Below are 13,494 nucleotides of genomic sequence, written 5' to 3' on the forward strand. Positions count from 1 at the left end.
GAACGTGATATAAAAATACTTTAATCAGTCAAACACGAAGACACAAAAAGGGCAAAACATAAACGTAGACATTCTAAATCTAGCAAACCATAGGAATTTGAATAATATATAATACATACATGAATAACAAATAGGCGGAGCACAAACCAGATTTAGCCTGGGCATATTACAAGCGGATGACATTTTCTATTAGCTTAATGTGTATTGTTCTTTCATATCCATTGTTCTTTTAAATGATTGAGAACATTCCATATGTCAAATCCGTTAGGCTTCTTGATTTCAAAAGAGACAAGATCACTGTGTACTTTTCAAGTAGGTAATTAGCCATAGCCCATGGGACAACTCTACACATACGGTCATTAAAACAAGCACTAAGGGTCCATGCACACAAAAATATTTTTTTATCCGCACCCAATTATTGGCGGGTCAAATGTGGACCCATTTACTTTAATAGGGCTGCAAAAGATGTGGACAGTCCTATTTTTGCGGACAAGGATAGGACTATTCTATTATGGGCCGGACAGTCCATTCCACAAAATGCGGAACGCACAGGACTGGTATCCTTGTTTTGAAAATCTGCAAATTGCGGACCACAAAAATGGTTACGGCCGCGTGCATGAGCCCTAAGTGCACATCAGTTATAAAATAACACAGTAAAAATCGCATTTTGCCACCTGGGGGGAAGCAGTAAATAAAAATTCAGCCTCAATCTCACTCCAAGGGCTCTCTTACCAATGATCTTGCAAGAACTTGTAAGACAAGGCTATTTTGATACAAAAGTAATGGAAGACATCCATGTACTCATTAATAGGTCTGCATCGAATAGTAATTTCCAACATATTCAACGCAACATTCTTTACAACTTATTTTTACATTTGTTTTACAAAGAGGCACACTTAGCCATACGAACGGCCAATTAAATGGTTAAGATGCAGTCAATACGTCTTACTGATTCAGGTGTCTCCTTAAACTTACACTAATTTCTTCGCTGACATCTTGTAATTCAAGCACATTGGCTTCGGATGTTGTAGGGTTGTATGAAACAGTCATTATCCCACAGAAATCGGTCAGCATCCTCTGACACTTCTGAAGACCATCTAAAAGTTTATTCTGCTGGCTAGGATCCTTTTTAAGCCTTTTCATTTCACTCACCGAAAACCCTATAAGTTTTGTGAGGACTTCATTACTGAAGTCAACATCTAGGTATCCTGTGCCATCAGATATCTTGGCTTTGATGCTCCAGATGCCACTACTACTGGTAAGATTTCCATTTAAAGTCACAATAAAGGACTTTAACTTCACGCATTTGACTTCAGTATTTAGGCAAGTCAATACAGTTGACAAGTAGGTAAATGGGGGACGATTTAGTTGACCAAACGCTACTTCAGACACCGATGTTTGATAAGAAGATGGAGAATTGGTAGTAATGGCCGTAGAATTAACTGTTCTTGCAGATGAATTGTTGGTGATCCTGGGCTGTACCACCGCCATCTCTTCTAATTCTCTCTGAATTTCTTCTTCTAAAAATAAATCGTCATCTAAATCATAAATTTCTTCTGCATTACTTGCTTGGACAGTTTCGCTGGAGGCTATGATCGGTGCGTGTCTAATATTTGAAAATTGTGTTTGTTGGTGTTCCATGTATGAGAGAGCAGAACTGTGATCTGAACTCTCACTTCTACTGTAGTAGCCACTTTCAGGAACTGTATTATTGTTGATTGTGAACTCTTCATTCTCATTAAGACTAGCCAGTAGATCTTCATCTGATAAGTCTATAGCTTGCGCAATTGTCTCTTGTGGACGTGCTGTAACTTGATTTTGCACCGGTGTTCGCTGTGGCAAAGACTCTTCTTCCACGCCAATCAACCTTGAAAGAACTTTACCTTGTGTATATTCTGCCACCAGAGCTTCCACTTCGCCTCCAAGAACTTTTACGTTTTCTGGTTTAAGGAGAAGTACACCTAGACGACAAAATATGGTACCCTGTAACAGTATCTTTGTTCCTGGTGGAAGTCCAGCATGAAGCACTGGTACAGTTTGGTATTCCATTCCCTGAATGTTTTGAACTCCATCCGTTAACTGTAGCATGAGCATTCGAGATGGTTTCGATTCCCATGAATGCTGTGTTGCTTGTGTCGTAGCTGTAACCTGGTCATTAGCATTTTCCCTTCCTTTCAGTTTCTGCAGTTGGGAATATGCAGGTAAGCTAACGTCCACTAGGGAATCCATCTGTATTGCAAAGAACCCACTTAGTTCAAATTTTAGAGAATCCAAGACACCTGCTGGTAGAACTGGAAATGCCAAGTCTCTTAAATCAGTAAGAAGCCATTGCTCGAAAACCTGTTTATTTACTTCAGCCTGGGAGAGAGACGAACCCCCATTTTCTTCTTGAATCCAGTTAATGCAAGCTTCTAACCAGGGATCTGGAACTGTAATATGCCATGTTGACGACAACCATGTCTTCACTCTGATAGCGCATGTACTCATTTTGAAACCTAAGGAGAAAATAAAAGAAGCTTTTTTCACAAATTGTACACAACCAAAATAATACACTGATATTGCTTAAAGTATTGAAAAGTGTGCTTAATCTTTAAAGGGGTTATCCAACCCCTGAGATGCCCCCCATATCCCTGGGCCCTTCACACAGAATGCACTTACCTCGCTCCCCGGCACCTGCATCGCTTCTGATTACTCGATTGAATAGAGTAATTCGACACAAAAAAATCATTGATGCAAATTTTTTGCATCGAGGATTCGTTTGTGTTATGTGACCACGGAGCGGCAGTGAAGCGCTTGCTATTACTTACTGCTCCGTAAGTACCCCTGTGTGACGTCAGGATCCAGTGCAGAGCGCGGAGAAGAAGAGGAAGGAGCTGTGGATCGCCGACCCTACAGGTAAGGTATTTTATTTCACTGGTGCTAGGGACATGGCACTGAAGGGGGACAGCCGGCAATGGATGACATGGAGGGGCTGATCCGGTGGCACTGGGGGACCTGGAGGGGCTGATCCGGTGGCACTGGGGGACCTGGAGGGGCTGATCCGGTGGCACTGGGGGACCTGGAGGGGCTGATCCGGTGGCACTGGGGGACCTGGAGGGGCTGATCCGGTGGCACTGGGGGACCTGGAGGGGCTGATCCGGTGGCACTGGGGGACATGCAGTGGATCTGAAGGCACTGGGGTGGGGAAGAGCTGATGGCAGTGGGGGATAGTGGAGCTGATGGCACTGGGGGAACTGATGCACTTGGGCTGATCGCACAGAGGAGAACGAAGGGTGTTGGGGACTGATGGCAGGGGGTTTGAGTTTCATTCATTTTTTCTTATTAGATTACTCGATTAATCGTAAAAAATAAATCTATAGAATACTCGATTACTGAAATAATAGTTTAGGCTACTTTCACACTTGCGGCAGTGTGATCCGGCGGGCAGTTCCGTCGTCGGAACTGCCCGCCGGATCCGCCGCTGACTGAAAGCATTTGTGAGATGGATCTGGATGCGGATCCATCTCACAAATGCATTGCAAGGACGGATCCGTCTCTCCGCTTGTCATGCGGACAGATGGATCCGTCTTGTATCTTTTTTCACATTTTTACTGGTCTGCGCATGTGCAGGTCGGAAGGACGGATCCGGCATTTTGAATTCCGGATCCGGCACTAATACATTCCTATGGGAAAAAATGAATGTCTTAAGTTTTTTTCCGCCGGAGATAAAACCGTAGCATGCTACGGTTTTCTCTTTTGCCGGATCAGTCAAAATGACTGAACTGAAGACATCCTGATGCATCCTGAACAGATTACTCTCCATTCAGAATGCATGGGGATATGCCTAATCAGTTCTTTTCCGGTATAGACCCCCCTGTGACGGAACTCTATGCCGGAAAAGAAAAACGCAAGTGTGAAAGTACCCTTAGTGCAGCCCTACTATCACTGCATCTCCCCTGTTGCGCAGATGAAAATATCTGGCATCGGCGGGGTGGTAGCGTTGGGACAGCAAATAACAGGCAGTGACGGGAACAAGCCTCCCTAGCGTCACCTGCAATGCTAGGGGAGAAGAAGCGGCGCGGATGCTGGGGAGCGAGGTAGATACATTGTGTGTGAGTGGCCTGGGCATATGGGGGAGCATTTCAGGGGTTGGATAACCCCTTTAACTTCATGCCTTTAAGAGATCATTTCATCTTTAACTTGCTGAACTGTTCACAGTAATTTAGACTAGGGGTGCCCAAAGTTTTGCATGTCACTGTATATGATAAATGTCTAACAGATGCAGGTCTCACCTCCTCACCTCTGGGACCTGCACCTGTCTCTAGAACGAGGATGCCCCACATCACATCCCGGCGGCGAGAGGTGCCTGGATTTACGGACACGGTTGAGCTCACTAAGCTACACTGTTCTCGTAACTGTGCTACAGTAATTCTGCAACTCTCGTTCACGTCTATAGGATTTAGGAGAAAAGCATAGCACAGCGAGTTCAGCTGGATATGGTGGTCAGCGGGACAGGGTCATTCTAAAGATAGGTGTGCAGTCTCACATCTGGGAACCATACTTATCCGTGTCATATCCTGTGAATACCTCAAAAATGTCCGAGATGAGAATCCCCTTGAGATAGGTTTCTATTTCCATGTGCCTCCGGGTCCATGACGCAACAGACAGGGCATGTCCTATCTTTGACCGCCACATGTGGAGCAGACCCACTGACTTCAGTGCGGGAAGCACAAGGCCGGTGTCTGTATTTTGTGGATCACAGTTGTGTCAATGAACCCTAAAGAAGTGGCTCCATAGCAATGTTCGATAACGGTTATTATGGTTAGGCTGGGTTCACACCTGAGCGTTTTACAGCGCGTTCCTACGCGCTGTAAAATGCTCAACAGGCAAAAACCAATGCTTCCCTATGGGCATGGTTCTCACCTGAGCGTTTTACAGCGCGTACGAACGCGCTGTAAAACGCCCTACGCCCCAAGAAGTGAAGTAGCTTCTTTAGGGCGCATTGTCGCGCGTTCCCGCACATAGGCCGAGCGGGGACGCGCGACAATGGTTGTGTGTGCTTGTTTCCTTGCACGTATGTAAACGCCCGATAAGCACGCTTGTAAACAGCGCTTATCGGGTACGCTTATGTGTGAACCCGGCCTTAAACAGGACAAGATTTAGTTATCTGCACCATTTAGTCAAGGCTCCTTTACCCCACCCCCAGCAGATGCATTCCTAAAGCAGAAGATATCTACATACATTTGACTACACAAAGACACGTTTACACCTAGGAGAACCATTGTTGCCTGCTGCCTTCAATATGAATAGGCAAACCCTCTAAATGCAAACCTAAGTAACAGAGCAAGCGATACCGGCTGTGCAAGGTCTTCAATAAACAGAGACCCTAGATAAAAAAAAGCTTGCACTAAAGCCAATTTCACACAAGCATTTTTGCAATCAGACAGCATCTAGACTGAACCCTGGACCATTCATTTTAATGGGTATATGCACATGAGCATTGTTTTTCACTGACCATCTGTCCGTTCAGGGAAAAAATAAATAAATAAATCGCAGCTTGTTTTACATTCATCCGTTTTTCATGCGGGACTGCTCCATTCAAGTCAATGGGTGTCATTTACTAAGGCTTTTTATGGTGGTCTTAAGATTCCCCTCTGCACCTCGTCATAAATTAGGGGCATCTATAGCAGAGAAAAAGCACTCCACTCCCCTAAGTCTTTCACCAACATTTACGCCTGCCGTAAATGTCCGTAAATTTTTCAGGGCGAGAACTTACATCATTACAATTAATACATGTACACGGGGCCGTGGTGTTGGGAAAGTTCGGATACCAGCTCACCGCTGCGGTTGCGAGGGCGAGCAGGTAATCAATGAGAGAAGGCAGCACTCGCATGGCGCACACCTTCTCTCCAACAGCTGAACAGCGGGTGTTGGACCCCCGCTGATCTGATACTGATGATCAATCCTGAGTATAGGTCATCAATAAAAATACTGATGATTAACATTTCTAAACTTTTCTAAATATGTATATAAAAGTCAATTAATGACACAATATAAATAAGCTGTAGTCGTAATAAGTACATTTCTACCGACTCCACCCAAACCTAGCTTCAACCCCCACTCCACGACGGACGCCACAGACCTTCATATACAAGCTCATTTCCCAACAAAAATTTGGTGATCCAGTTCCATAGGGAACGGACTGATGCGTTACTTTAAGGCCTCTTTCACATGACCGTATGGCTTTTTCAGTATTTTGAGGTCCATTTTTCACGGATCCGTTGTGTTTCCATGAGGCGTATACAGTAATTACATAGAATAATTTGGGCTGGGCATAAAATTTTCAATGGATAGTTCCGCAAAAACGGAGCGGATACGGAAGACATACCGATGCGTTACCGTATGTGTTCAGTTTTTTTTTTGCGGCCCCCCTGACTTGAATGGAGCCATGGAACGTGATTTGCGGGCAATAATAGGACATGTTCTATCTTTCAACGGAATGGAAAAGGAATGCATACAGTCGCGTGAAAGAGGCCTAAAGGAAATGTGTCACCAGAAATTGCATCTCCCAGTTAAAACCAGATAGTGACATCTAAACAGTTTTTATTTTCTTATGGTAGATTTCTTTTATTTTATTTCCTGAACATTATTATGGAGGCCACCATCTTGTCTGAGCTGTTCTTAACAGCATTTACACAGCATTAAAAACAACTGCTGTAGACACTGGTCAGGAGGGGACCTCATTGACCTCCACGGGAGTGTTCTGGGCCTTCTGTGAATAGATAAGCTTTGACTATCACCTATTGTCTGTACACATCTGTCTTATCATTACTGCAGTTACATATTATTCTAAAGCTGCCTATCAGTGGTGCCTATCAGGCTTAGGCTACTTTCACACTTGCGTTTGGTACGGATCCGTCATGGATCTGCACAGACTGATCCGTTCAGATAATACAACCTCCTGCATCCGTTCAGAGCGGATCCGTTTCTATTATCTTTAACATAGTCAAGACGGATCCGTCTTAGGCTACTTTCACACTAGCGTTCGATCGGATCCGTTCTGAACGGATCCGATCATAATAATGCAGACGGAGGCTCCGTTCAGAACGGATCCGTCTAGGGCTGCAGCTAACGATTATTTGAATAATCGATTAGTTGCCGATTAATTACTACGATTAATCGATTAATCGGAAAAAACGACAAAATTACAAAACAGAGAGGTTTATATGATCTTACTTGAAAAATTATGTTCAAAGGCCATATTAAAACAAATTGTGGACGACACTATTATGGGGGATCTGTGGACGACACTATTATGGGGGATCTGTGGACGACACTATTATGGGGGATCTGTGGACGACACTATTATGGGGGATCTGTGGACGACACTTATGGGGGATCTGTGGACGACACTTATGGGGGATCTGTGGACGACACTATATGGGGGATCTGTGGACGACACTTATGGGGGATCTGTGGACGACACTTATGGGGATCTGTGGACGACACTTATGGGGGATCTGTGGACGACACTTATGGGGGATCTGTGGACGACACTTATGGGGGATCTGTGGACGACACTTATGGGGGATCTGTGGACGACACTTATGGGGGATCTGTGGACGACACTTATGGGGGATCTGTGGACGACACTTATGGGGGATCTGTGGACGACACTTATGGGGGATCTGTGGACGACACTTATGGGGGATCTGTGGACGACACTTATGGGGGATCTGTGGACGACACTTATGGGGGATCTGTGGACGACACTTATGGGGGATCTGTGGACGACACTTATGGGGGATCTGTGGACGACACTTATGGGGGATCTGTGGACGACACTTATGGGGGATCTGTGGACGACACTTATGGGGGATCTGTGGACGACACTATTATGGGGGATCTGTGGACGACACTATTATGGGGGATCTGTGGACGACACTATTATGGGGGATCTGTGGACGACACTATTATGGGGGATCTGTGGACGACACTATTATGGGGGATCTGTGGACGACACTATTATGGGGGATCTGTGGACGACACTATTATGGGGGATCTGTTATGGGCATAACAGTGCACAGATCCCTTTCCTCATAACAGTGCACAGACCCCCCTCCCCATAGCAGTGCCATAGACAGATCCTCCCCATAGCAGTGCCATAGACAGATCCTCCCCATAGCAGTGCTATACACAGACCCCTCCTTCCCATAGCAGTGCCATAGACAGATCCCCCCTCCCCCTTCCCCCTAACAGCCCCGGCCCCGATGCTTGCATCTTTATTTTACCTTTTTACAATGACGCTCCCGCTCCTGTAACAGCCAGGCAGAGCGGACGGCGGCGTAACGTCACTCAATCACGTGACGCGCCTGCTCCGCCCACTTCATGAATGAAGGAGGCGGAGCAGGTGTGTCACGTGAGTGAGTGACGTTACGCCGCCGTCCGCTCTGCCTGGCTGTTACAGGAGCGGGAGCGTCATTGTAAAAAGGTAAAATAAAGATGCAGCGACCGCCCGCCCGAATAGCAACGAATCGGCGATTATTCGATAACTGGATTCGTCGACAACGAATCCAGTTATCGAATATAATCGATTACATCGATTAATCGTTGCAGCCCTAGATCCGTCTGCATTATTTTAGCATATAACAGCTAAGTGTGAAAATAGCCTCGTACGGATCCGTCCAGACTTTCAATGTAAAGTCAATGGGGGACGGATCCGCCTGAAGATTGAGCCATATTGTGGCATCTTCAAACGGATCCGTCCCCATTGACTTCCATTGTAAGTCTGGACGGATCCGCACGCCTCCGCACGGCCAGGCGGACACCCGAACGCTGCAAGCAGCGTTCAGCTGTCCGCCTGTCCGTGCGGAGGCGAGCGGAGCGGAGGCTGAACGCCGCCAGACTGATGCAGTCTGAGCGGATCCGCTCCACTTCAGACTGCATCAGGGCTGGACGGCTGCGTTCGGGTCCGCTCGTGAGCTCCTTCAAACGGAGCTCACGAGCGGACCGACGAACGCTAGTGTGAAAGTAGCCTTAAACACCGTTGAAAGTCAATGGAGGACGGATCCTTTTTCTATTGTGCCAGATTGTGCCATAGAAAACGTTTGGCTCAGTTTAGTCAGACGGACACCAAAACGCTACAAGCAGCATTTTGGTGTCCGCATCCAGAGCGGAATGGAGACTGATCGGAGGCAAACTGATGCATTCTGAGCGGATCCTTTTCCATTCAGAATGTATTAGGGCAAAACTGATCCGTTTTGGACCGCTTGTGAGAGTCCTGAACCGATCTCACAAACGGAAACCAAAACGCCAGTGTGAAAGTAGCCTTAATGGCCAGTGCAAAAACTCCAGGATTTTTTTTTTTTGTTCAAATATAGGTATCGACGTGGAAAAATATGTTAAACATGTAAATGTAATTTAAACAACAGGTCATTTTCTGATGACACATTCCCTTTAAGGGTGTGTTCAGACATGTGGACTTTGTCACCCGGAGGATTTGCCTCCCTGCATTCCAAATTTTTCAGTTGCATATGAATGAGGCGTTGAGAACCCATTCACTGGCATTGTAATTGTGTGGTGGATTTTCAAGGCGGAATTTGCACTGAAAATCAACAACAAACGTGGCCATGACCACTGAAGCTTATACACAGACAGTACGGTCTCTCCATTAAAATTCACTTGAATGGGTGCGCAATCCGCAAGATTCGGCGTGGAGTCACAGAACGGAAGCACTATGGAGCACTTCCGTGGGATTGTGATCTGTGCCTCCGCACCACAAAAAAAAAAAAAAAAAAAAGAGTTCTATTTTTTTACAGTGCGGACTGAATTTTATGAATGTGTCCACATCCGCAAATGGTGGCCACATGGCCGATGCCCGTGCATTGCGGACCTCCGTTTGCGGTCTGCCCTACGGGCACGGAGCATACACGCTCGTGTGCATGAGCCCTTAGAGTACTTTATTTTCTGTGGCTAAATTGTGTGTGGAAAGTCCACTCCGCTTTACAATGCCAGCAAAGTGAATGAGATTTTACTTAGGGATCACGCACACAAACATATATTCAATCCATTTGCAATCCACATTTTTTTTTTACGGATCAAACATAGACACATTCATTTCCGTGAGGCTGCACACAGACGACATCCGTCTCGCTATAAAGATACAACATGTTCCATTCTTGTCCATTTTGCGGACAAGAATATTTTTACAATAGAGCAGAAGGCACATAGCCGGTATCCGTGTTTTGTGTAGATCTGCCGACCGCAAACACATATGGTCGCGTGCATGAGGCCGTAAACCTCATCCATGCTCTGCAGAGAAAATACACAGCAAAAACTGACCTGCAGGGTGGATTTGAAATATGCAGAGTGTCAATTTATGCTGCGGATTCACATTGCAGATTTCTCCCTTTTTCAACGGAAAGACTGAAATCGGCATCAAATCAGAAGCATTTCTGCAAGAGACATGCAATATTTAGCGCGCTTCAAATTTTTTGCTGCTTTTAAATAGAGTGTTGGTCAAGAGCATTTCCCCTTGGTAGCTCTGCAAGGGGAGACAACCAGTCGTGCTGATATCCTAAGGCTGGAGTCACACGTGACGGAAAAATCCGTTGCATGTTTTGCTGCATTTCAACAGCATAAGGCCTCATGCACACGGCCGTTGGGTGGCCCGCAAACAGCGGGTCGGCAATCCACGGTCGCCGGCATGTGCACCCCGCATCACGGATGTGGACCCATTCACTTGAATAGGTCCGCAATTCCGGAGATGCGTAACGGAGTCACAGAACGGAACACCGGAAACACTACGGAGTGCTTCCGTGGTGTTTCTTTCCGTTGCACCGCAAATAAATATGGGTCCGGCCCGCTGCACGGATGCTGCCGTGCATTGGGGACCACAATTGTGGTCCCCAATGCACGGAACGGCCGTATGCATGCAGCCTAAACCGCAAGAAAAAAAAAAACGCAACAAAACGGCACTAAATATATGCAGGTTTTGCTATGGAAAAGCCAGCAGATTTCACTTCTGCATTGAGAAGGGTGAAATCTGCTGCGTAAATTGACATGTTGCGGATTTCAAATCCGCAATATTGCAGCTTTTTTTTTCACTGTGTGTGGATGAGAATTCTGAAATTCTCATCCACTTTGCTGGTGCTGTACAACGTTGTGGATCTGCGGCACGTAAATCCGCAGCTAATTGGTCACGTGTGACCTCGGCCTAAGGCAGACTGCTGGCAGACATTTTAAATCATTGCCGGAGAACCCCTTTAAAGAAACAAAAATATATTTAACATGAACAAGCACTGCTTTCCTACCATCTGTTCATGGGTGCGTTTTGCACATAGTCTGCGGCTTCTACGAACCAGAGATTATACAGTACCTGTGCGTGGGAGGCGTAATAAAGATCTATTCTGTTCTTACTACATGATGAGATGTCATCATCTCTCCATCATGTCGGAAACCCTTCTTGGTGACATTTGTTAGGGGCGTTTCTTCATGTGTTCCAGAGCCAAGGCTACTGCTGCAGTCCTCAACCCATTCATGTTCTGCATCCTTGTTGCAATGGCAACCAGAGCAAAATGCCAGGCAGAGGGAGGAGGGCAGCCGTTTCTCGCCGAAGCTACTAGATGGCGATGATTAAGGTCACAGCATTACGGGGACATTATTTGATCAGCAGCTGTAATCTGTTGACAGGGCACACAGGTGCAAGATGGCCTCATACAGCTACGAGTAGGGGACACATGCTACCTATCTGCACTCATTCACTACTTGCCGAGCGTTACGAAGGAATAGGACAGGCGACCTTATTAAAGGGACTCTGCTCTAGACACAGTAGTCCATACAATAAACACATACAGGAGAAATTTAGATAACCGATCAGCAGTGCCCTACAAGTCCGCACGAATGGAGGAGCAGCTTGAATGATCCCCTCTTCCATCCATACGGGTGATATAGGACTCCCATCGTAAGTATTAGAGAGGCTCCCAACCAATAAGCTTCTATCCTCTGGATAGACACTACATTTTGGACAGTTTAAATCTTGACACAACCCCTTTAAAAGGAAACGTGTCACATTGTTATGTTTAACATATTTTTATAGAAATTTTGGTGACATTTTTAGTTTCCCATTTCAATATCTATATTTAGAAAAAAAAACAAAAAACGTAAAATCCTGCAGTTTTCACACTGTCCACTAAGCCTAATAATAGGCACCACTTCTTAGTCTGTACAGATCACTTTACTGCAGTTATCATCACAGGCAGGATTACAATGACAGATATCACCTGTGTATAGATAGGACAGGATCCACCATTCACAACAGGTGATGTCACAGCTTATCTTCTCCCTCCTGACCTCTGCACAGGTCACAGAGCATGCCCAGAAAACTCTCCCATAGATGTCAGTGAGTTCTCTCCTGCCTATTGTGTCTATAGCCCATGGTGGCTGCTGTAAAACATCTCTCTAAGGCCTCCTGCACACGACCGTATGGCTTTTTCAGTGTTTTTTTAAGTCAGTTTTTCATGGATCCGTTGTTCCGGTCAGTTTTTCCATATGGCATATACAGTATAGTAATTACATAGAAAAAATTGAGCTGGGCATAACATTTTCAATAGATGGTTCCACAAAAACGGAACGGATACGGAAGACATACGGAGTACATTACGTTTTTTTGTGGAACCATTGAAATGAATGGTTCCGTATACGGACGGTATACGGACTGCAAAAAACGGCTCGTAAACAGAAGAAAAAAACGCTTGTGTGCAGGAGGCCTAAATGCTAAGAACAGCTTCGGCAAGATGGCCGCCTGTATAATAATGTTCAGGAAACAGAATAAATAAATCTACAATCAGAAAATAACAGGTTACTATCAGATAAGTCTGTCACAAAGGAAACAAGGCCTGTGGGTTTTTTGCGGATCCTTTGTGACAATGCCTACTCCTGTCTGCAAAATGGACAATAGGACATGTGCAGACAGTATACGTTGTGTTGTGCCGTCTGCATTTTTTGCAGCCCCATAGAAATGAATGGGTCCGCATCCGATTTGCAAAAAAATGCAGATCAGATGCGGGGCAAAAACACAGCCATGTGAATAGGGCCTTAGGCAAATTCCCGCTGCTACATCTCAAAATTCCAGGGTTGTCCACTACTTTCTGTCATCATCCCAAAAGCCTCATTCACACGTCAGTGATTTCCATCAGTGATTGGCCTCATGCACACGACCGTGGTCTGTTTTGCGGTCCGCAATTTGCGGAACGGCACGAACAGCCTTCAATATATGCCTATTCTTGCGGACAAGAATAGGACAGGTTATATTTTTTTAGCGCGGCCACACACCGAGTGCTGTCCGCATCTTTTGAGGCCCCAACAATCCCCTGCTAGCTAGAGGAGGAGACCGCTGCTATTACATGCAGTGATCTCCTCCTCAGTATGGGGAGGAGTGATCGCTAATGCCATCACTCGCCCCCATACTGAATCACAGCAGAGTGCGATTACACGGCCAACGAGGATTTTAAAACC

The 13,494-nt window shown here is 45.7% G+C and overlaps 1 protein-coding gene across 2 annotated transcripts in view; it reads right to left on the bottom strand.

The window, feature by feature from the left end:
• The window catches only part of RMI1 (RecQ mediated genome instability 1), a 27,807-nt gene continuing 14,313 nt past the window's right edge, over positions 1 to 13,494 (bottom strand). For both annotated transcript variants that reach the window (XM_044273699.1, XM_044273707.1), the window contains exon 2: positions 1 to 2,495. In XM_044273699.1, the coding sequence (XP_044129634.1) occupies positions 946 to 2,487 (1,542 nt within the window). In that variant the 5' untranslated portion in view covers positions 2,488 to 2,495 and the 3' untranslated portion in view covers positions 1 to 945. The remainder of the gene's footprint in view (positions 2,496 to 13,494) is intronic.

The sequence above is a fragment of the Bufo gargarizans genome, chromosome 1, assembly GCF_014858855.1.
Source record: "Bufo gargarizans isolate SCDJY-AF-19 chromosome 1, ASM1485885v1, whole genome shotgun sequence".
Classification (NCBI taxonomy): Eukaryota; Metazoa; Chordata; class Amphibia; order Anura; family Bufonidae; genus Bufo; species Bufo gargarizans.